Genomic DNA, 23,251 nt, shown 5'->3' with positions numbered 1-23,251 from the left:
GCAACGAGGTGGGATCGCTACAATGCTGCAAATTTGGTCAAAGCTTTATGGGTTTGTAATTTATAGTTCATGGCTGACTAGCCTCAATCTATTCTTAAATAAGATTGGTTTTGGACAATGACTATAACATAATTTAACCAAACATAAGACAGACAGAGATCTAACAAAATAGTACAAGTTTCTTACAGCCCAAAATGATCAAATGACAAACCTTGTATGCAGGTCATACCATGTACACATAAAAGTTAATCTCAGATCAACAGCCTACCTAGAATTCTTATGTAGTAACAACAAAGGCAACCTCTTCTTTGTAAGTATAACCATTCTCATTGTTCTTGCTTTGGCTCCCAAAGATCCCCAACGAAGGTATTGGTCAGAACAGAGTCGCAAAGAAAAGAAGACAACAAAAGATGCAAAGCCTGAAACAGTTAACAAATTCAAGAGTCAATAAAAATTTGAAGAACATATTGTTTACCCCGAAAAGGACCCGTTGGCCATTTGGCGTGGTGTTTGGCCGTGGAGTTCGCTTGTTGCGATTGCGAAGGCGTGCCACTGTTAGCAGCGAAAAACTCCAACAGACTGAAAATGGTAAGACTGGAAAATGCGCACCGATATTGACTTTAATCAATCGATTGTGGATTGGGTGGGGAACTGGCCCAATACAAGGTTCTTTTCTATGCCCCAATTAAGAGGACTTCAATATTCATCTAGTGCGAAAATGATAATTCAGACAACTTGAAAGAAAAAGGAAATACATAAACAACATGGCCTGAAGATTTCTCTATTAAGACATGGTACATGAAATTAAAATGGAGATTGAAGATTTCTCTATTCAATCTTGTACAAGGAAATATCATACCAAGAGTTGGCAGAGCAAAATAAAGAAAATTACTCAGGAGTTGTCAACTGGGAAATTCAAAGAAGGAAAAAGGAAGGCTGTTTCAAGCTTTTGAGCTGGGTTTATAGACGTTGAGTCTGGTTTTTGCTGGTTGAGTTGTCTGTCTTTTGCTGATGATTTCTCCTTCCATTTATAGAGAATGGAGGTCGTTGAGTGGACCAGCAGTCAATTTGAAGTACCCACTTGCCATTGGTTTTGGTGAGTGGGTTGCTGAAAATACAAGTAAACCCAAAAAAGTTGCTAAGAGGCTTTGATGTGATTTGACAGAAGTTGTCACTGTTAGACTTAAAGAAATCCAAAGTATTAGTCCACTTGCCATTGATTGGTGAGTGAGAGCCAAAAGTAGCTGACTAAAAGACAAAAAGAAATGTAGAGATAATGACCACCATCTCTATTTCTTTCTTTATTCATTCTTGAAGTCCACTTGCATATTATTTTATCCTTCTTTCAACCTTGATGTAGACTTTTCACGTGTATGTTGGGCTTTGTCTTTGTTTTAATATTCTTCATCACAGAGAATATTAAATTGTTTCCATCTACCACATCTTCACTTTATTCTTCTCTGAATCCACTAACGGGTGATGAAGTCTAGGGCTCGTCAATGGGCCGGGCCGGGCTAGCCCGGCCCAAATTTCATGGGCTTGGGCCGGGCCGGACCGGGCTTTAAAGAGGAGAGAGAAAATATCGGGCCGGGCCGGGCCGGTCTTTTTTAGAAAATTCAAAGCCCAAGCCCATCTCATGAGTCGGGCTTGAAAAAGCCCATCGGGCCGGGCCGGGCTAAGCCCTACGGGCCGGGCCGAAATGGGCCTAAAAAATAATAATAAACATATGATTTTTAAATTTATGTATGCATTTTCATGTTTTTGTATGTAATCACATTTTCACGTTGTCTTGAGCATATTTCCTTGATATATTTACATAAAACAAAAGAAAATACTCTAATAGATTGGAAAAAACAACCACTCATTAAATATAAAAACAAGATTGGAAAAAACCAATATAAATACTCTAATAGATTTACATAAAACAAAAGAAAATACTAACAACTATAAATTTAAGGATAAAACTTGTATTAATTTTGTGCTCATCATTTGGTGATGTGTTAAAGAAAAGTATGATTATATTTGGTGGTATGATTATGTTTGGTGATATGATATGTTGTTTGTCTTATTATATATATATATATATAATTGTTGTATTAATAAATGACATAAATTAATGTGCTAATCATCCAATTATAAACTAGGAATGAGTAGAATTCAATGGAAACAAACACAATTTTTATAACAAGTAACACACAAAAAAAAAATTAAAGAGGGGGATTTGTCATTCAAGTGATGTAATCCTAATCCTAAACCCTTATTTATACATAATTATATATGTATGCGGGCCTAACGGGCCGGGCTTTTGTGGGCGGGCCGGGCCGGGCTTTCATGGGCTTAATCGGGCCGGGCCTATGGGCCGGGCCGGGCTTCAAACACCCAAGCCCAAGCCCGGCCCAAGCCCAAGCGGGCCGGGCCCTCTCAAAGCCCATAACGGGCCGGGCCGGGCTTTTTTTCAATGGGCCGGGCGGGCCCCCGTAAGCCCATGAGCCCGCGGGCCAAATGATGAGGCCTAATGAAGTCCTTCCATTGATAAAGTGAAACTTGATTTGCAGCCACTGAGTTTCTCATCTGAACATGCCTTGATGCGTAATAAACTGGGAATGCTAGGTTGATCCAATTGCTGCCAATTTCGGATATGTTGTTCTCCACATAAGTAGGAACAACATTGATGAAGAACTTAATTCCATTTGAGCAATAGAAAATCTGGTTTTAGCATGGTTACACAGGACTGGTCATTACAGACTGCTGTCACGAACAAAAATCATGATTAATGCTCTGAAGATTCAATACTTGCGCAAATGACGCCAAATTTGGATATGTCGTAGTAGACATCCAAATGAACAACTTTCATGAAGAACGAATGTTCATTTGAGGACTGGAAGCTAGTCCGAATCGGGCCATAATTAGGCCCGAATTGCCACTGTTATCAGCTTTCGCTGTTGCTGGTATGCTTCTGGAGTTTGATGTTGCGAGGATTCCACATTTATCCAAATGATCCCAAATTTGGATATGTTACAGTAGACGTTCTAATGCAAAACTTTCATGAAGAAAGATAATTCATTAGAGCATTGGAATTAGGCCCGAATTGGGCCCGAATTAGGCCCGAATTGATGCTATAAGCTTTTGCTGGCGCTGTGCATCTGGTGTTTTCAGCTCTTAGGACTCCACATTTGTCCAAATAAACCCAAATTTGGATATGTTGCAGTAGACGTAGAGATGAACAACTTTCGAGCGCTGAATTTGAATTTTGGGCCCACTCCATCTGATTGCAGCAATGCATGTCTAGCCATATTTTGGCCATTTTGATGTCCATGGAAAATTATCTACCATTTTTAGGCAAAAATCCAATTTTTGGTACAACCACATATATAATTCATCTAAAAAGACATCCACTAAAGTCAAAATCAAAGGACTTAACAGACACAAAGATAATTTATATGCTGCAGTCAAGCTGAAGTCATTGGACATGGAAAATTAAAACCAATGATTCAATTTAGTACTGTCAAAGAACCGAGGATTTGTTTAGTATATTGAACCAAAAAGTTATAAATAATAACTCACCTCTTTCTTACCCACATGCACAATCTGATCCTCAATGTCAGTGACAGGCACATTCAAATCTTTAAGAAGATGCAGCTCAACGATCCGAGATATTGGTCTTACAACCAGATTGTCAGTTACTACAAACATTGCGGGTCCCTTCAGAAATCCTAGAGCACTGTCATCCATTTTCCCAATCACTTTGAGTTGATTTGGTTCCGATGAGATAAGGGATCTATCAGTAGTCAACATATTATTTACAAGGTAATATGAGGTTTCCTCAATTCCTAAAAGACTGTTCTTGTAGCAAAAACCAGGAACAAGTTTGGGATCGAGTATCATTTCATTGTGGTGATTTGAAATCATGTATTGACCATCCAAATCCTGGATAGTTTTGTACAAATGACTAATGCAACCTCTCAAGGAACCATCCTTCATGTTTTTTAATATAAACCCAAGAGGTAGAGTTAGGAAACTGAAGAGTAAACTAACAAAATCCTCCCCCGCTTCTGCGTAACAGACCATCTTCTCAGATTTGCTGACCACAAGCTTCACAGAAATCTTACCTTCTTCGTCATTCGTTGAGTCTCCGAACATTTGAGATTCTAAATGTATTGCTTGATTAATAACTTTACTGCTCAGTTTTGGTTCTTGTTTAGGCTTCAACAGGGTTTCAGTCAAAGGTGTCTTTGACACCAAAGAGCTCATGAGCAAATTAATCATCTGGAAAAGATAAACAGCTCAGAACAACAGCTACAGTTTAAATAAAAATAAATATAAGTCATAGCCAGCAATTACCTCAACAGTTCCAATATTGACAGTCAACTCCTCAGTAGCATCCATATCCATGACACCAAGCTTAGTAAATACAGAATTGGTTGACGCACTTGGGGGAATGACTTGTAAATCATCAGTAACTGTAAACCTGATTTCTCCTTTCACAAAGACACTTCCAACTTGAGAAGGGCGCAACCAAAGACACTTCTCATCATTGATAACTGATGAACACGGGCAAGGACAGCAGATAGGCCAGTCAAAACTTAAGAACTTAGATGCACTGATGCACACATAGTATTCTCTTGGCTTAGCATCGTCAAGTTTCAATTTTAACAAATTGCAATGAGCATCGGCTGCATTGCGGGGATGCAACAACATGCCCTTACATTTAGGAATCCAAAATTTTTGTTTATCAATATTCTCAACACTTGCATACAAGTTGTTCATGCAACCTATTGCCACAGGATCTGAATGTTTACGTGCAAGCCTGATAATTGTTCCCATGGGGATTGTCATGAAACTGAAGAGAACATCAACAAAATCATTGTCAGGCTCTATGAAGATAACTTTGTTACTCCCCTTGTCCACCAATGCCTTCAACTCAATATTGTTGGTAGATTTATCGGCCATGGACTGTAAGAAAAAAAAAACTTGGATCAATATCCTCTCTCTATTCAAATCCAATTAGCAAATGACAGAAACTAAACAACAGTCAAGGAAAAATGATCCAGATTCAAACTATAATCAACTCTACCAGATGTGTAAATATAAATCAGTCTCAACATTGCAAATAAATTATAAGAAAGCAGAGGTAATCTAAATAACCAGGCACAATTACCGATCAAGGTAGTTCACTAACCTCTGAAATGTGAAAATTGTTTTTGCTGATATTAGACTACAACTTACTTTCCGAAGAGCCAAGGACTTACTTGTGGGCTGTCAAAAAGAATATTATCAATTTGTAAAAAAGAAAAAAACAAGAATATTATCAATATTTAGAGAAAAGTAATGACAAGGAGAGTAAATAATGAATCCCAGATGTTGACATACTGCTATCAAGCAGATTACTCATTTCAGTCCAAACTGCTCAAAATGAATGGGAAAAGAAAATCAAACCTTTTTTGGGCAGAACTGCCAACCCGAAGTAATGGACGAAGGTAATGAAAACACAAAAAAGACTTGAAAAGAAAGAGCCAGCTGAAAGTTAAAAGTTTCTGTAGTAGAACTTGTAGAAGAAGACCATGAGTCTGGAGAGATAGTAAAGTTATTCCGAAGGTTACTCTCATTACTTTTTATGTGTCAGTAAAACGACGGTACTTTTGTTTTTGGTCAGTAAGAGCACTCTCATTACTTTTTTTTGTTTTTTGTTTTTTCCAAAAAAACCTCTCATTACTTAACTTGGAATAAATTTTTCGCCCTACTACAGAGAGAAAGACTTCCATGAAACGGGATAACACTATTTTGCTAATCGAGTTTTTCTTCCTACTCTGCCATGAATATTCCAATCTCTGGAATTGAATATTAGGTGTAAAAGGAAGGAGACACTAAAAAGCAAGAGCATGTGTTGTCTCCATTGACACCTTATAAGAGCATCTACAATGAACTCCCTAAATCACCTCATTCAAAAAATTTAGGGAGGAATTGCAAAATCAGAGCTACAACCATGCTCCCTATCCACATCTTTTAAAATCTTTTTAAAATCTTTTTAAATTCTCTAGAATCCTAATTGAATACACCCCCTTAAATATATGGAGACTTCTAAGAGCTTCTAAATCTGAGAAGAGAAAAATAACTCTTAGTAGCTCCTAATAATTTTATGTTGCTTTATTTTAAGAATATATTCATCATTTGTTTAATACTACGTATTATTTTTTGTTACTTTTTGTATTCACTCTATTCAAAATTTGAATTAAAAGAGAATTAAAACATTTATAATCATTTTTTGGTCGCTGAATCCGATATTTTTTTAATCATTTTTTGGGTTGTGTCCAATTCTCTCTAGCTAAATTCAATATGTTGTTGTGTTTGGTCACTGATGAAGATTCGTCCCCATAGTATTTTTTTTGTTGCCAAAGATTCGGCCATAGTTGGTTTTTACTTTATTTTTTCATTAATAATTACTATCGCTTAAAAAAGTTGATTAAATAATGTTATCTTGTATTATTATATTTTGAGATAAAAATAAGATGATAGTTTGCATTCATAATTTAATTTAGATACAAAAGTCGTCAACCACAGGCCCAAATACGAATTGCATTATTCTATTCTTAAATCCAGAGTATCTGGACCTCGTGTCAGCTCTTTGATCCGGTAGTGAAATTTTAGCTTTAGCCTCAATCTATTCTTAAATAAGATTGGTTTTGGACAATGACTATAACATAATTTAACCAAACATAAGGTAAGACAGAGATCTAACAAAATAGTACAAGTTTCTTACAGCCCAAAATGATCAAATGGCAAACCTTGTATGCAGGTCATACCATGTACACACAAAAGTTAATCTCAGATCAATAGCCTGTTGAATATTGGCTCAAATATTATGTTGTTTACTATCTCTGTTGCGTTGCATGTCATCCACTTGGAGAAAGGAAGAGATTGGTTCTTTCCTTTCTCATGCATTTGCCGAAAGCAAAGGAAGAGAAAAATGGGAAGTCACAATTGTTGAATATTGGTGGCCAATAATATTTTGCATGGATTAATTATGTCTCTAGTGGGAGACAAAGCATGGTGCAATGATGAATGATTTTCTTCTTTCTTTGGCTGACCATAACGTGGGTTTGGTATGTGGTCATTAATTCTAAAGTGGGTTGGCTTTTGGAAAGTTTGAATGGTCTACATAAGGAGAGCAGCAAGCAACGGGTGAAGGGTGGGCAGTTTTGGTGAGCACAATAGGTGAGAGAGTGCTGTTGTCTCAGGGGCAAGCCGTATGCAACATTGTGTCTTTGCTGCTGCACCTTTTGTGTGTGAGTGACTTGGGTGTATTTGGGATTTGGGTTGTGAGAGTTAAACTCTATAATTCCTAGACTAGGTGAGAGTGTTTAATCTCATTTGTTTGTAATCTCCTTTGGGATACTAGTGGAAGTTCTTGCCATCTTCGAACTGGACGTAGGCTACACACGGGCCGAACCAGTATAAATCCTTGTGTCTCTTGGATTTTGCTATTTTCATATTTGTCTTGTTTGTTTCAACGGTTCCATATTGTCCACCTAGTGCAATCCGCTTCCGCTGCGCACAACAAGTGGTATCAGAGCTCCAAGTTTCGACTTGGGAGTTTTGTGTTCGTGATGATGAAACCTGGAAACATATCGACAAAGTATGAGATAGCTGTGTTCGATGGGAGGAACGACTTCAGTATTTGGCGTGTGAAAATGAGAGCCTTGTTAGTGCAACAGGGGCTGTTCAAAGCGCTAAAGGGTAAGGAAGTCTTGCCACAAACGTGGTCTGACGAGGAGAAGGATGATGCCTTGGATCGGGCACTCTCTGCAATTCAGTTGCAGTTAGCGGATGTTGTTCTCCGTGAGGTGGCTGATGAGACTACTCCTGCGAAGCTATGGCTGAAATTGGAGACTTTGTACATGACCAAATCGCTTGCAAATCGGTTGTATACGAAACAACGGTTGTACACCCTTCGTATGGCAGAAGGTACACTTATTCAAAACCATCTTGATGAGCTGAACAAGATTATCATGGATTTGAAGGCCATGGATGTGAAGATTGATGATGAGGATCAAGCCTTGATTTTGTTGTGTTCTTTACCTAGTTCTTATGGCAATTTTGTGGAGACCATGTTGTATGGTAGGGATACTGTGACTATGGAGGATGTTAAGGCATCGCTTAATTCTCGCGAGTTGAAGAACAAGATGTTAGAGAACTCGACTGAGAGTCGAACAGAGGCTTTGATGGTTCAAGGCAAGGGTAAAGAAACAGAATCAAGCAGTGATGGAGGAAAGTCACGTTCCAGAGGGAAGGCTCGGAAGGGCAAATGCAACTACTGTCACAAAGAAGGGCATTGGAAAGTCGATTGCCCATTAATCAAAGAAAATGAGGGATCTAATAATGCAGGTGCTTCCGCGAATATCGCCGGGGAGGATGAATTTGAGTTCGCCCTATGATCGATGTTTTCGGTGTGCCATTGTTTGGGGTGTGATCTTTTATTTGTTTTTGGTTATTTTTGGAAATTTCCCCTCACGGTGGAGTTCCAAGAATTTGTGTTTTTTGTGAGTTTTGGGTTGTTTGCTATTTTTCTCCATGTAACATTGTTGGTTACTTTTGGGTTGTTTGTTTTTTCCTCTCTTCATCAAATTTTCAATTGGGGTTTGTTTTTAAGGGGTTATCTTTGGGAGGGTAATTCCCTCTTTTGGGCAGCTGAAATTGTTCGTTCCTGCTACTTGGTTGTCTAGACTCTGCGTGTATTGTAGCGGAAGAAGCTTGAGGTTCAAGCGTTTAAGGTTTTGTGCGGTTTAAGCACGTACATTCAGCTGGTGTGCTTGGTTATGGGGTGATATAGAAGAGGTTCTTCTGTTGGGGTCATCCGGTTCAATTGAAGCACATATTTTTTGGTGCAAGTTCAAGGAGTGCTTGAGCTTGATTTGGTAAGAGGAAGTTGGGCAATGAAGGTTCTACTGTGGCTTGTAAAATATTGAGCCAAGGTGGAGATTGTTGAATATTGGCTCAAATATTATGTTGTTTACTATCTCTGTTGCGTTGCATGTCATCCACTTGGAGAAAGGAAGAGATTGGTTCTTTCCTTTCTCATGCATTTGCCGAAAGCAAAGGAAGAGAAAAATGGGAAGTCACAATTGTTGAATATTGGTGGCCAATAATATTTTGCATGGATTAATTATGTCTCTAGTGGGAGACAAAGCATGGTGCAATGATGAATGATTTTCTTCTTTCTTTGGCTGACCATAACGTGGGTTTGGTATGTGGTCATTAATTCTAAAGTGGGTTGGCTTTTGGAAAGTTTGAATGGTCTACATAAGGAGAGCAGCAAGCAACGGGTGAAGGGTGGGCAGTTTTGGTGAGCACAATAGGTGAGAGAGTGCTGTTGTCTCAGGGGCAAGCCGTATGCAACATTGTGTCTTTGCTGCTGCACCTTTTGTGTGTGAGTGACTTGGGTGTATTTGGGATTTGGGTTGTGAGAGTTAAACTCTATAATTCCTAGACTAGGTGAGAGTGTTTAATCTCATTTGTTTGTAATCTCCTTTGGGATACTAGTGGAAGTTCTTGCCATCTTCGAACTGGACGTAGGCTACACACGGGCCGAACCAGTATAAATCCTTGTGTCTCTTGGATTTTGCTATTTTCATATTTGTCTTGTTTGTTTCAACGGTTCCATATTGTCCACCTAGTGCAATCCGCTTCCGCTGCGCACAACATAGCCTACTAGAATTCTTATGTAGTAACAACAAAGGCAACCTCTTCTTTGTAAGTATAACCAACCCCTCATTGTTCTTGCTTTGGCTCCCTAAGATCCGCAACGAAGGTATTGGTCAGAGCAGAGTCGCAAAGAAAAGAAGCCAGCAAAAGATGCAAAGCCTGCAACAGTTACCAAATTCAAGAGTCGATGATCATATATAACTCATCTGGATAGGCATCCAGTATAAGTCTAAATCAAAGGACTTGGAAATTCAAAACTTAACAGACACAAAGATAATTTATATGCAGCCAAGCTGATGAAGTGAAATTAACACAATATTATAGTGGAGATGAAAAAATCACTCATTCAACTATGAAGCTAAAAAGGATTTCTGTGTTACGTACAGACAAATAATACGAAAATCTCAGAGGAGACATGAAAAATTATAGTAGAAAAAAATTCGGCAGCAATTATAAATAACTCACCTCCTTCTTGCCCACATGCACAATTTGATCCTCAATGTCAGTGACAGGCACATTCAAGTCTTTAAGAACTTGCAGCTCCAAGATCCGAGATATTGGCCTTACAACCAGATTGTCAGTGACTACAAACTTCGCGGGTCTCTTCAGAAATCCTTGAGCACTTAAATCCACGGAATCAGAACTGACCAGTTTGAGTTTATCTGGTTCCGAATAGAAAAGGGATCTATCAGTAGTCAAGGTATCTCTATTTAAAGTCACAGAGTAAGAATAATAATATGAGGTCTCCTCAATTCCTAAAAGACTGTTCTTATAGCAAAAACCAGGAACAAGTTTGGGATCAAGTAGCATTTGCTTGTGGTGATCTGAAATCATGTATTCCCCATCCAAATCCTGGATAGTTTCGTACAAGTGCCTGATGCATCCTTTCAAGGAACCATAAGACGAAGGGCCTGCAGCAAGTAACAATCCAAGAGACAACAGTTAAACTACAAAGAATATGCACGTGATGAAGCTTCAAAACTAGAAGAAACACAGACAATGCATGAGCAGCCAAATTAAAGCAGTGACAGGCAGAGAAAATTAGGTGCGTACAATGCAAGTGTAAGGGACTGAAAATCATCAACTATAATAAGTTGCTACAAAGTTAAATTACAAAAAATAACTAACCTCCTCCTTCCCAACCTGCACAGTTTGCATCTCAATGTCTGCGAATTGCACTTTCAATTCGTTCAAAACAGAAACGCCAAAGAGAGGAGATATAGGCCTTATCATAAGACTGTCAGTTATTGTAAACATCGCCGGTCTACTCAAAAATCCTGCATCACTTTTGTAATTGCCTAGGGATTTGCAATACTTCAGTTTGAGTGGAATTGCCGTCATGTTATAAGGGATAAGGGTTTTATCATTAGTCAATATTTCCTGGTAACCATTGTTAGAAGTTGTCATATGTTGAATTTGTCTATGTTAATTATGTTGTCTAGTAGTCAATTAATGTGGCTAGTAATAGTCAATTAATGTTTGGCACCTACTATGTTTGGCACCTACAATATTTGGGGGGCTTGACTAGTTTGGTTGCCTAATTAGTTTGGTTGCCTAACTTGGTTGGTTGCCTAACTTGGTTGGTTGCCTAACTTGGGGGGCTTGACTAATGTCTTAGGAACTTGTATATATATGTGTTGATTGTAAGTAATGAACATAAGTGAAAATCAGAAAATATTCAACAACTCTCATTCTCTCTACTCTTTCCACTTTCTTCTCTCAATATTCTCTATGTTTTGACATGGTATCAGAGCAGCGATCTTGCTGACTCTAGTCTTGAATTGTTGTTTCCATCATGGGAGAAGATGATTTTTCCCATGTTGAAAGTAGCACCACCGATCCTACTACTTTCACCGAATTTGCTGCTCAAATGGCTGAGTTGATGAAGATACAAGCATCAACATCGAATACGACCCCGACCCCGACCCCGACTATTACCTACGAAACCTCTCCTGCACAAATTGGCATTAAGTTGGATGGCTCCAACTATGCCTTATGGTCTCAAGTTATTGAGATGTATGTTGCTGGCAAGGATAAGCTGGGATATCTCACTGGTGAACTCCCAGCACCTTCTCAGACGGACTCGACATTCAACCGATGGCGAACAGAAAATGCAATCGTGAAAGGGTGGCTAATCAACTCCATGGAGCCAAGGTTAATTGGCAACTTCATTAGATTCTCGACGGCCAAAGGAGTTTGGGACGCAATAGCCACAACTTACTTTGATGGCTCTGACACCTCCCAGGTGTATGATCTTAAAAGACGAATCTCCCGTATGCGACAAGGGGGAGGTTCGATTGAAGCTTACTACAATGATCTCCAAGGCTTATGGCGAGAAATCGATTTTCGCCGTCCAAATGAGATGAAGTGCGAGTTGGATATCAAAAAATACTATGATATCATCCAAGAAGATCGAGTTTATATTTTCTTGGATGGTTTGGATGATCGACTAGACAAAGCCCGAAGTGATGTGCTCCAAATGAGTCCATTTCCTACAGTAGAGCAAGCTTATGCTCATGTTCGACGAGAAGATATCCGACAAACTGTGATGTTAGGAGCTCCAACACCAACCGGAGTAGGATTGGTAACAAAAGGATCATACCGACCCTCTCGCCCAATTCCAACTGCTCATCTCCAGCTACAGACAGCTGCCAATAAGACTACTCCACCTTCTCGACCCAAGGCTCCCACAGATGGGAGTGGTTGCACTCACTGCGGGAATCCAAAGCACACTCGAGAAACTTGTTTTAAACTACATGGTTATCCAGATTGGTGGGATGGTCTCAAGGCTCGTAAACTTGCTGCTGGAGGAACGGGTCGTGCTGCCCTTGTCACCTCGGATCCTCTGGTAACGTTAATTCCTCATGAAGAGTCTACCTCAACATCAGAAAAGGACTCTTCATCTTTCAGTAACTCAGGTAACTGTGGATATGTATTTCATACATCATATACAAGTGACTCCACAGGTTGGATTATTGATTCAGGAGCCACAGATCATATGACGTTTGATCCAACCGATTTTCTAAGCACAACCACACCACAACGAACAAGTATTGCCAACGCAAATGGTGTTACCTCTCCTGTGATTGGTGCTGGAACCATTGGCCTCTCTCCATCCCTTACTCTTCAAAATACTTTGCTTGTCCCATCGTTGTCTAATAAATTGATATCTGTTGGCCAAGCTACTGAGCAACTAAATTGTTGTGTACTCATGTATCCCGATTTTTGTTTATTTCAGGATATTCTCACCAAGGAGATCATTGGTCGTGGTACTAAGAGAGGGGGGTTGTACTATGTGGATGATTTCAGTATGGGAAGGGCACATAGTGTGAAGCACTCATCGACTTGGAAGGATCGACAACTTTGGTTATGGCACCGGCGTTTGGGGCATCCGTCTTTTGGCTATATGAGACATCTATTTCCAGATTTGTTTTCGAATTCCTGTACCACTGATTTCCAATGTGATACTTGTATCTTAGCCAAGAGTCACAGAGTCTCTTATCCATCAAGTACAAATAAAAGTGTTGCTCCATTTGCTTTGATACATTCTGATGTTTGGGGTCCTTCACCTATCTCTACAACTTCTGGCTTCCGGTGGTTTATCACCTTTGTAGATGATTGTACCCGCATGACTTGGCTCTTCATGATGAAAAATAAAACTGATGTGTTCCCTATATTCCAGTCATTTCACAAGCAAATTGAAACTCAATTCTCTACCAAGATTCAAGTCCTTCGTTCTGACAATGGGGGTGAATATATCAACCATGATTTTCAGACTTACTTCGAAATACATGGCATCATCCATGAGACCACTTGTCCTCAAACTCCCCAACAGAATGGTGTTGCGGAACGAAAAAACCGACACCTCCTTGAAACAGCACGAGCTCTTTTGATTGGCGCTCATGTTCCTCGCCACCATTGGGATGATGCTATAGTCACCGCAGTGTACCTCATCAATCGAATGCCTTCCAAAGTTTTAGACTTCCGGACTCCATTACAAGCACTTGCCCAACATGGGCCCTTGCCCTCCGTTCAGATGCTTCCGCCCCGAGTTTTTGGTTGTGTAGCATTCGTCCACCTCCATAAGAATCAACGTGGCAAACTTGATCCATGTGCTCTCAGATGTGTGTTTGTAGGCTATGCTGCCCATCAGAAGGGATACCGATGCTATCACCCCTCCAGTCGTCGTACATATGTCACTTTGGATGTCACTTTTATGGAATCGGAAATGTTTTTTCATGATCCGATGTCCAACTCTCCGCCTCACAGAGACATACAAAGAGAACCACTGGGCAAGGAGGCCCTGGAAATTCAAGAACTTGAAGATTGGAGCAAAACGGATCCCAAAAGTCCAGAAGAAAATGTAACCTGCCCAAAAGCGACCGGTCGCCAGGAGCCTAGCGACCGGTCGCATAGAAGTTCTGAAGGTGAAATTCGAACCTGTACAAAAACGACCGGTCGCCAGGAGCCCAGCGACCGGTCGCTTCCAAGCGCTGAAACTGAGTTTCGAATCTGTCCAGAAACGACCGGTCGCCAGGAGCCCAGCGACCGGTCGCTTCCAAGCGCTGAAGCTGAAATTCGAATCTGTACAAAAACGACCGGTCGCCAGGAGCCCAGCGACCGGTCGCTCCACAGCAGAGAGCACAATATTTTTTCCTACTTCGCCGACGATAATGATGAAGACCCCCCTCACATCTCAGTACCAGCTGATCAATCTCCTGAGAATACTCCTGAGGTACGTGATTCTACTACATCTACTGTTTTAGTTGATGAAACTGTTAGTTATAAATTACCTGATAGACAGAATCGTGGAAAACCGCCAATTCGGTATTCACCGGATAATGGCAAGGTATCAAAGTATCCAATTGCAAACTATGTTTCTGCGGAAAAATTATCTGCACCCCTCCAAGGCTTTGTACACCAGTTATCCGCAATTCATATTCCAACCAAAGTGAGTGAGGCATTGAAGGATCCAAAATGGGTTCAAGCAATGAGGGAGGAGATGCATGCTCTGGAGAAAAATCACACATGGACACTGGAGAATTTACCTCAAGGAAAACGGACTGTCGGATGCAGATGGGTTTACACTTTGAAATACAATGCTGATGGGTCAATTGAACGATACAAAGCACGACTTGTGGCAAAGGGATACACGCAGACATATGGTATTGACTATGAAGAAACATTTGCCCCAGTTGCAAAACTTAACACCGTTCGTGTGCTATTGTCCATTGCAGCAAATCTCGATTGGCCTCTCCACCAATTTGATGTGAAGAATGCCTTTCTCCATGGAGCACTCACAGAAGAAGTCTACATGGATATCCCACCAGGATACGTTACATCTACTCCTGCTAATGTGGTGTGCAGATTGCGAAAGGCATTATATGGATTGAAACAGTCTCCCCGAGCATGGTTTGGGCGTTTTACCGTGGCAATGAAGACTTATGGTTTTAAGCAGAGTAATTCTGACCATACTCTGTTCTTAAAACACAAGGGAGGAAAGGTAACTGCTCTCATCATTTATGTTGATGATATGATTATTACTGGGAATGATAAGCAGGAAATTTCTCAACTACAAAAATGTTTGGCAAAGGAGTTTGAAATGAAAAATCTTGGTGGACTCAAGTACTTCTTGGGCATTGAAGTTGCTCGATCAAAGCAAGGCATATTCCTCTCACAAAGGAAGTATGTTCTAGATTTATTGGCAGAAACTGGAATGTTAGATTGCAAACCTGTGGACACTCCAATTGTTCAGAATCACCGCCTTGGGGAATATCCCAATCAAGTACCCACTAACAAAGAAAGATATCAAAGATTGGTGGGACGACTGATCTACCTATCCCATACCCGACCCGACATCGCGTATGCTGTAAGTGTTGCTAGTCAGTTTATGCATTGTCCAAGTGAAGATCATATGGATGCGGTTCTTCGGATTCTTAAATATTTGAAGTCCGCACCAGGAAAAGGACTTATGTTCTCTAAGAATGGTCATCTGAATATCAGTGGCTATACAGATGCAGATTGGGCAGGGAATGTCACTGATAGACGATCAACATCAGGGTATTTCACATTTGTGGGAGGTAACTTGGTTACTTGGAGGAGCAAGAAACAGAATGTTGTTGCTTTGTCTAGTGCAGAAGCGGAATTCAGAGGAATGACCAAAGGAATTTGCGAACTTCTTTGGTTGAGAAAATTGCTTACAGAGATTGGATATGCACCTACATTAGGAATGCATCTACAGTGTGATAACAAGGCTGCAATATCCATTGCACACAATCCAGTTCAACATGATCGCACCAAACATGTTGAAGTGGATCGACACTTCATTAAAGAGAAAGTTGAAAATAAAGAAATTCAGCTTCCGTTTGTCAAGTCCGAAGACCAGCTGGCAGATATTTTGACAAAAGCAGTTTCTAGCAGAGTATTCCACAACTCACTGATCAAGTTGGGCATCGGTGATATCTATGCACCAACTTGAGGGGGAATGTTAGAAGTTGTCATATGTTGAATTTGTCTATGTTAATTATGTTGTCTAGTAGTCAATTAATGTGGCTAGTAATAGTCAATTAATGTTTGGCACCTACTATGTTTGGCACCTACAATATTTGGGGGGCTTGACTAGTTTGGTTGCCTAATTAGTTTGGTTGCCTAACTTGGTTGGTTGCCTAACTTGGTTGGTTGCCTAACTTGGGGGGCTTGACTAATGTCTTAGGAACTTGTATATATATGTGTTGATTGTAAGTAATGAACATAAGTGAAAATCAGAAAATATTCAACAACTCTCATTCTCTCTACTCTTTCCACTTTCTTCTCTCAATATTCTCTATGTTTTGACAACCATCACCTGACCAGTAATATGCATAATAATATGAGGCCCCCTCAATTCCTAAAAGATGGTTCTCATCTCCAAAACCAGGATAAAGCTTCGGAGAGAGTAGAATTTCCTTGTGGTAATTTGACTTTAAGTAATGCTCATCAAGATCTTGGACACTCTTGTACAACTGATCAATGCAGCCTTTTGTAGAGGAAGAGCTATCCTGCATCTCTTTTAGTATGAACCCAAGCGGAACAGTTAGGAAACTGAAGAGTAAATTAACAAAATCCTCCCCTGCTTCTGCATAACAAATAATTTTCTTGGATTTGCTGACCATAAGATTGATAGAAATGTTTTTTTCCTCGTTCATGGTTTCTCCTGCGGTTTGACCCTTAAAGCATATTCCTTGCGTAACACCTTTACTGTTCAGATTTGGTTCTGGTTTATGCTTGAGCAGAATATCTGTCAAAGGTGTCTTAGACACAAATGAGCATATAAGCAAATTCAAAACCTGGAACAAAAAGATTAGGTCAGAGACAAATGTGACAAAAGATAAAAATTGGCATAAAAAGAAAACAGTTCAATTACCTCATCAAATCCTACATTCAAAGTCATCTCGTCAGTGCTGTTTGCATCCGTCACACCAACCTTAGTAAGGAAAGAAGAGACTGCTGAGTTTACTGGGGGCATCACTTCTAAATCATCACTTATTATAAATCTGGTTAGTCCTTTACAAAAGACACCGCCATTCGAAGGAGAGGAGCTTTTTAACTTTCCCACTGAAAGAGAAATCTCACGATTCATGGGTTCTCCACACTCACAGAGAACATCTTTGTAATGACTGAATAATTTATTTCTTCTGGTGCAATCCTTGGAGCACAAAAAGTACCGTGTGGGATCACCATTGTTAATTTTCAACTTGAAATTCTTGCAATCACCATTGTTAATTTTCAACTTGAGATTCTCGCAATGGGATTGAACCCCGTTGCGGGGACGTAGCAACATCTCTCTACATCCTTCAGTCTGGAAAAGACGTTTATCAGCATTCTCAACACTTGCATACAGATTTTTGATGCAACCTATTTCCAGTGGTACCGAATGTTTACACGCAAGCCTGATAATTGTTCCCATTGGGATTGTCAAGAAACTGAAGAGAACATCAACAAAATCATTATCAGACTCTATGAAGATAACTTTGTTACTCCTCTTTTCCACCAAGGCCTTCAAGCTGATAGCCATAGATTGCAAGATATGGCTTTGTTATCGTTTCTTTGTACAAATTCACCAACCAAAAGTAGCACAAACCGTGGTGGGATGAAAACTTCTGATTAATATTAAAGCCTGTGTAGTCTGCCCTGATGGAAAGTTGTTGACCTGCTTAAACATGAAAGGAACTTCAAAATACTAATCAACTGCCTGCAAAGAGAGATATGGACTTAATCAAATGCTATGGCCAATCATTTTGAAGATATTTCTTGGGACTAGTAACATAGTTTTTACCAGACTAGGAAGCTTCAATAATAAAAAAGAACTAAAAAATAATGAATCCCAGAGATTGACACATTAATACCAAGCAGATTACTCATTTGAGTCCAAAGAACTCAAAATTATTGGGCAAAAAAGAGATCAAACCTTTTTTCCGTAGAACTGCCGAGCCAAAGTAATGGATGAAGGTAACGCAAACGCAAAGACTTATGAAGAAAGAGTCAACTGAAAGTTGAAAGCTTCTGTAGTAGAACTTGTAGAAGAAGAAATTTATGACCCACCATTTAGCTTTCCAAAAGGGAAGCATTCTCATTTCTTAACTAAGAAGAAATTTATGGCCCCACTGTACCCTGAAGATTCCAACCTCTGGAATTAAATATAGAATTATGACTTTAACCTTCAGCTAATGAGGTGTTAATGGAATCTCCAAAAAAGGAGACATTTAGGCTGCGTTTGGTTCATGGGAAAGGAATTTTGGGGATGGGAAACCAATTGCTTTCCCATGTTTGGTAAGTCAGGCATGGGAAAGCGTTGCCTAGCACATGGGAAAGTAGGAGGGAAAGTGAATCCTTCCTTCCTACTTGGGTTTCACTTTCCCTTCCCATGGGAAAGTAAGACTAACTTTTTTTATGACTAATTTGTCCTTACTAACAATTCATAATTACAGTTTTTATCCAACAATTATTGGTATTTTTTAATTATTTTAATAAGGATACAATTGGGAAACTAAACAAAATTTGTTTTCCATTCCTACTCAAAACAAACATGGGAAATGAAATAAAGTGATATTTCCGGGTCACTTTCCCGGCATTACCAAACATGGGAAATGAATCACAATTTCCCATCCCTTGGGAAATGACATGGGAAATGATTTCCCATCAAATTTATTCTGTGAACCAAACGGGGCCTTAATGGGAAATAAAAGGCAAGAACTTGAAATTACCCAAAACATAAAGATAAAGAAAAAGCAAGATCTTGTGTTGCATGCTGAATCCTCCATGGCCCAATGGGTCCCATTTCATTGACCTAGCCTCTAATCAATGGAAAGGGAAGTCCTTGGCTTCTAGTAGGCAGCAGCAGAAGGCACTGTGTATGATATTTGGAAGAAGATTTCATCCCCATATCATCCACAAAGAACTCAAAACTTATTACAACTTAACTTCTCCTTTCTTTTATTTATTTTTCATTAGTTTTTTACTTTAGTTAACTTTCATCAATTTTGTGTAAATCAGGTAGGCCTCCGCTTAGTTAGTTTTCTAACGAGATTGATGAACTTGCTAATTGCAACTACAGCAACAACTGATGAGGTCGATTGAATTATATATAGAAATAATACAATTCTTGAAAGAAAAACAAGCCGGCATTAATACAGCAGGTCAATCATATAACAAACGTTCAGTAAGTATCCTGCATAAAGAAACCTCTACTAGCAATCTTCATCTATTAGATAACCAAGCTCTCTTTATAGACTTTTCTTGATTCAGCTGCCTAGTGGAGACATCAATTAGAGCAGAGCCGCTCAGAAAAGCAGCCAACAAAAGACGTAAAGCCTATGATATTAGTAACAACACAAGACCCATCAACAGTTAAAAGGGGGAAGGGTGCAGTGAAAGGGGCAACCTGAATTCTATAAACGTAGTTCAATGAAAATTGGCCTATTCACCCACTCTAGGCATTTTTAGTCATCCTACAGGTATTTTCACCCACGAAAAAAAAAAGAAAAAATTGAACTCTCAGATTGAAGATAGATTTGTAGATGGAAAGAGGCCTTGGAATCACGCTAGGGAAAAGAGAAGATTCGAGCGCCTGATCGCTAGGCTGGTACCTTTTTTAAATGGGTCCCACTTTTGACACGTCAACATTTAACAGACTCACTAATAGTTTAGGTAACGGAGGGAGGCAATTTGTATGGTTTCCGGGAGTTTGAGTATGTACTCGTAAATGTCTCTAAAATTGGGTATGAACTTGAAAATGACCCTATACTTAAGGGGGTTTTATGTAGTTTGTCCTTAAATTTAATATTTCATGGGAATATTCGCCTAATCGCTAGGCGGCTAACAAGGCGCTAAGCAAGGGCTATGCTATTTAAATTTAATATTTGAAGAGTATAGCCGCGCCTGTATAACCCCGATTTTCTTTTATCGATAAGAGTAGTTTAGAGTATTATCCATTATTATAAGGTCATTACCCGAGTCTGTATTTTCCCTTTCTTCAACGGCGGAGGCCCTGAGATCTTATGTTGTATGTTGAATCCTCCACGGCCCAATGGGCCCCTAATCAATAGATAGGGAAGTCCTTGGCTTCTACTGTTAAAAGAGATCTTGGTCTGTGTATGGTATTTGGAAAGAGACTTCATCCCCATACATTTCATCCTTAAAGAACTCATAGTTTTTTACAACTTCACTTCTTTCTTTTTTTCTTCTTTTTTTTCTCTAGAAGAAAAACAAAGCCTGCATTATATTACATACAGCAGGTCATTCATGAAACAAACGTTCATTAAATATTCTGCATAAATAAATCTCTACTAGCAATTGAACCCATGACAATGAGGTCTGCTACAAGAAAGTGCAAACACAGTATCATCCATACTGGAGTTCCAGTTTGTATAAAGGCGAAGCATCATCATCATTTATTAGATAAGCAAGCTCTCTTTATAGACTTTTCTTGATTTAGCTGCCTAATGAAGACATCGGTTAGAGCAGAGTCGCTAAGAAAAGTAGTCACCAAAAGACGCAAAGCCTACAATAAGTAACAACACAAGAATCATCAACAATTAGGGAGAAGGGTGCAGTGAAAAGGGCAACATGAAAATTGAAAACAATTAACTCACCTCCTTCTTGCCAACCTCAACAGTTTCCTCCTTTATGTCAGTGAAAGGTACCTTCAATTCATTTATAATCGAAAAGCCAAAGAAAGGAGATGCAGGCCTTATGATCAGCTTGTCAGTTACCATGAACGCCGTTGATGCTTTCAAATACCCTTGAGTACTTTTATCATGCTTCAATTTGAGTGGAAGTGTCACTGCGTTAGAAGGAATGAGTGTTTTATCAGTAGCCAATATATCCCGCAAACGTCCATCCAGCCAATATGCATAATAATATGAGGCCACCGGGCCATCCTCAATTCCTAAAAGACGATGCTCGTAGCAAAAACCAGGATAAATCTTAGGACTCAGTAGAATTTCCCTGTGGTAATTTGACTTCAAGTGCTGCTCATCAAGATCTTTGACACATTTGTACAACTGATCAATGCACCCTTTGAAAGAGGCATCCCTCATATGCTTTACTATGAAACCAAGTGGAACAGTCAAAAAACTGAAGAGCAAATTAACAAAATCCTCCCCTGCTTCTGCATAACAAACAATATTCTTCAATACGCTAATTGTCAGCTTAACAACAATCTTTTCTTCTTCTTCTTCCTCATTCATCGTGTCTCCAAGCAGTAGAGATTCAATACGTGTCAATATTAGTTGATCCAGATTCAAAAGGCTCAAATTCGGATTTGGTACAGGATTATGCTTCAGTATAGTTTCGGACAGAGGTTTCTTTGATACTAATGAGCGCAGAAGCAAGTTCAAAACCTGGAAAAAAGACCATGAGGTCAGAAACCACAAACACTACAGTTGTATTAAAAGAAAATTAAAACAATTGGCAAACAACATTCAATTACCTCATGAGCTCCTATATTCAAATTCTGTTGTTCAGTTGTGCTATTCTCATTCATGGCTCCAAGCTTTGTAAATACAGGATTGCTTGCCACAGATAACGGGGACATCACATGTAAATCATCAGTAATTACGAACCTAGCTGATTCTTTAACAAAGATGCCCCCACCTTGCTCAGCAGAGGATGAAACTGACAGTGTGAACTTCTGATTCATGCATCTTCCACATTGACAAAGAACACCTTTGTAATGACTTATTGACTTATTTTCGAAGATGCATTGCCAACTATCACACACAAAGTACCCTGTCGGCTCATCATTGTCAATTTTCAGTTTGAGGTTTTTGCAATGAGATTCAGCCCCATTGTGGGGACATAGCAACATCTCTTTACATGCTTCAGTCTGGAAATGCCGAACATCGATATTTGCAACACTGGCGAACAAATTGCTCATGCAACCTATTTCCAGCGGTACTGAATGTTTACGGGCACGCCTGACAATTGTTCCCATTGGTATTGTGAAGAAACTCAAGAGAACATCAATAAAATCGTTATCAGACTCTACGAAGATAATTGTGTTGCTCCCCTTGTCCACCAAGGCCTTCAAGCTTATATCATTCTTCACAGCCATTGATACAGTAAGAAAGTACAAATTTGGCTTTTTTATCCTTTCCTTGTACAAACTCAGGGCAGAGCTTGAGCAGATAACAAGTACATGAAAAAGGCGACCAATATTTTTATGAAGAGGAATATTTGGGGAAAAATTCATCAAATATAATCAATCTTTCTCAATAAATTTGCAGATCGGTTTCTTTTGTGAAATGAAATTATTGCCATGTTTTTCCATTCTTTTCTTGATCTAATCCATCTTCTCTAATTAAAGTGAAATTAATTTTTGTACGCATGGTGCATGGTTCATCACATTAACTAGTAGGAAAAGAAAAATAGGCAGAATTAACGTATTGATCTACAGGTTCTGCTGTGCAGGAAATGAAAAGTCCTCCCCCAGGTTCAATTTTAAAGGAGGCTCTGGCTTTTTTTTTTTCTTTATACGAAAGTGGTGGGCGAAAGACCGTATGCATCATTCAAACCAGCCAAACCAAACCACATTTTTTTTGGGACAAAAAACCGAACCACTTATGGCAGTTTTGTTTGGTTTTTACACTAAAAAATTGTAATCTTAAATAGGTTCGAAAAATCGGCCTAGGCGGGAGGACACCGCCGCGATTTCACCCTAATCATTAGGGGTAGGCTCCAGGGAGTTAGGCGGCGCCTAGGCGCCCGCCTAGGAGGCCTAGGCGAGTCTAGGCGGGTCTGGGCGGGCGTTTTGCAGTTGAGGAGCGGACGAAGGGCGGTTGAAGCGCGCAGGAGCCGCTGCTTGTTAGGAAGAAAGACGGAGAGAGAGAGAGAGAGAGATCGAGACAGAGAGAGGAAGGAGAAGGCAACGCTGGGACGAAGAAGATACTTGACCTAATTTTTAATATAACTAACGGGTTGGGTTTTGTAAAATGGCCTTAAACATTGTATTAAAATGGGCCTATTTTTACTTTTTTTGTAGTTTTTTTTAAATATCAAGGTTACTGAAAATACA

General features: G+C 39.5%; 3 protein-coding genes across 5 annotated transcripts; all 3 read right to left on the bottom strand.

Moving 5' to 3' along the window:
* Nucleotides 1-157: 157 nt before the first annotated feature.
* LOC110762595 (uncharacterized) lies at nucleotides 158-5,561 on the bottom strand. Its single transcript, XM_021965241.2, has 5 exons — nucleotides 5,437-5,561; nucleotides 5,180-5,256; nucleotides 4,342-4,953; nucleotides 3,565-4,266; nucleotides 158-419 (listed from the first exon to the last, which is right to left on the bottom strand). The coding sequence occupies exons 3-5, from the start codon at nucleotides 4,948-4,950 to the stop codon at nucleotides 327-329; spliced, it is 1,404 nt and encodes a 467-aa protein (XP_021820933.2). The 5' UTR covers nucleotides 4,951-4,953; nucleotides 5,180-5,256; nucleotides 5,437-5,561; the 3' UTR covers nucleotides 158-326.
* A 1,073-nt stretch (nucleotides 5,562-6,634) lies between these two features.
* LOC110746970 (uncharacterized) lies at nucleotides 6,635-18,300 on the bottom strand. Of its 3 annotated transcripts, XM_088254970.1 has the most exons (7): nucleotides 18,146-18,300; nucleotides 17,102-17,929; nucleotides 16,660-17,024; nucleotides 13,513-13,517; nucleotides 10,165-10,523; nucleotides 9,703-9,858; nucleotides 6,635-6,835 (listed from the first exon to the last, which is right to left on the bottom strand). In XM_088254970.1, the coding sequence occupies exons 2-6, from the start codon at nucleotides 17,750-17,752 to the stop codon at nucleotides 9,766-9,768; spliced, it is 1,473 nt and encodes a 490-aa protein (XP_088111096.1). In that variant the 5' UTR covers nucleotides 17,753-17,929; nucleotides 18,146-18,300; the 3' UTR covers nucleotides 6,635-6,835; nucleotides 9,703-9,765. The 3 variants fall into 3 exon arrangements, with proteins under 3 accessions (XP_088111096.1, XP_088111094.1, XP_088111095.1); XM_088254968.1 differs by lacking the exons at nucleotides 6,635-6,835; nucleotides 9,703-9,858; nucleotides 10,165-10,523; nucleotides 13,513-13,517 and adding an exon at nucleotides 10,653-11,090 and having other exon boundaries at nucleotides 16,541-17,024; XM_088254969.1 differs by lacking the exons at nucleotides 6,635-6,835; nucleotides 9,703-9,858; nucleotides 10,165-10,523; nucleotides 13,513-13,517 and adding an exon at nucleotides 10,653-11,090 and having other exon boundaries at nucleotides 16,541-17,024; nucleotides 17,102-17,887; nucleotides 18,146-18,291.
* A 2,232-nt stretch (nucleotides 18,301-20,532) lies between these two features.
* On the bottom strand, nucleotides 20,533-22,291 carry LOC110746971 (uncharacterized). Its single transcript, XM_088255788.1, has 3 exons — nucleotides 21,668-22,291; nucleotides 20,829-21,578; nucleotides 20,533-20,737 (listed from the first exon to the last, which is right to left on the bottom strand). Exons 1-3 carry the CDS (start codon nucleotides 22,289-22,291, stop codon nucleotides 20,624-20,626), a joined length of 1,488 nt encoding a protein of 495 aa, XP_088111914.1. The 3' UTR covers nucleotides 20,533-20,623.
* Nucleotides 22,292-23,251: the final 960 nt, after the last annotated feature.

Source organism: Prunus avium, chromosome 6 (assembly GCF_965620075.1).
Source record: "Prunus avium chromosome 6, drPruAviu1.hap1.1, whole genome shotgun sequence".
NCBI classification, from domain to species: Eukaryota; Viridiplantae; Streptophyta; class Magnoliopsida; order Rosales; family Rosaceae; genus Prunus; species Prunus avium.
Note: the sequence above shows the minus strand (reverse complement) of the source record. Positions and strands in the feature narration are given on the sequence as shown.

Coding starts and splice junctions, on each gene's coding strand:
- LOC110746971 (XM_088255788.1), bottom strand. CDS start 22,291: ATGGCTGTGAAGAATGATATAAGCTTGAAGGCCTTGGTGGACAAGGGG. Junction 21,579..21,667: donor TGAATATAGGAGCTCATGAG/GTAATTGAATGT, acceptor TCTTTTTTCCAG/GTTTTGAACTTGCTTCTGCG. Junction 20,738..20,828: donor TTGAGGTTGGCAAGAAGGAG/GTGAGTTAATTG, acceptor TACTTATTGTAG/GCTTTGCGTCTTTTGGTGAC.
- LOC110746970 (XM_088254970.1), bottom strand. CDS start 17,752: ATGGCTATCAGCTTGAAGGCCTTGGTGGAAAAGAGGAGTAACAAAGTT. Junction 17,025..17,101: donor TGAATGTAGGATTTGATGAG/GTAATTGAACTG, acceptor TTTTTGTTCCAG/GTTTTGAATTTGCTTATATG. Junction 9,859..10,164: donor TGCATGTGGGCAAGAAGGAG/GTGAGTTATTTA, acceptor TAACTGTTGCAG/GCTTTGCATCTTTTGCTGGC.
- LOC110762595 (XM_021965241.2), bottom strand. CDS start 4,950: ATGGCCGATAAATCTACCAACAATATTGAGTTGAAGGCATTGGTGGAC. Junction 4,267..4,341: donor TCAATATTGGAACTGTTGAG/GTAATTGCTGGC, acceptor TATCTTTTCCAG/ATGATTAATTTGCTCATGAG. Junction 420..3,564: donor TGCATGTGGGTAAGAAAGAG/GTGAGTTATTAT, acceptor TAACTGTTTCAG/GCTTTGCATCTTTTGTTGTC.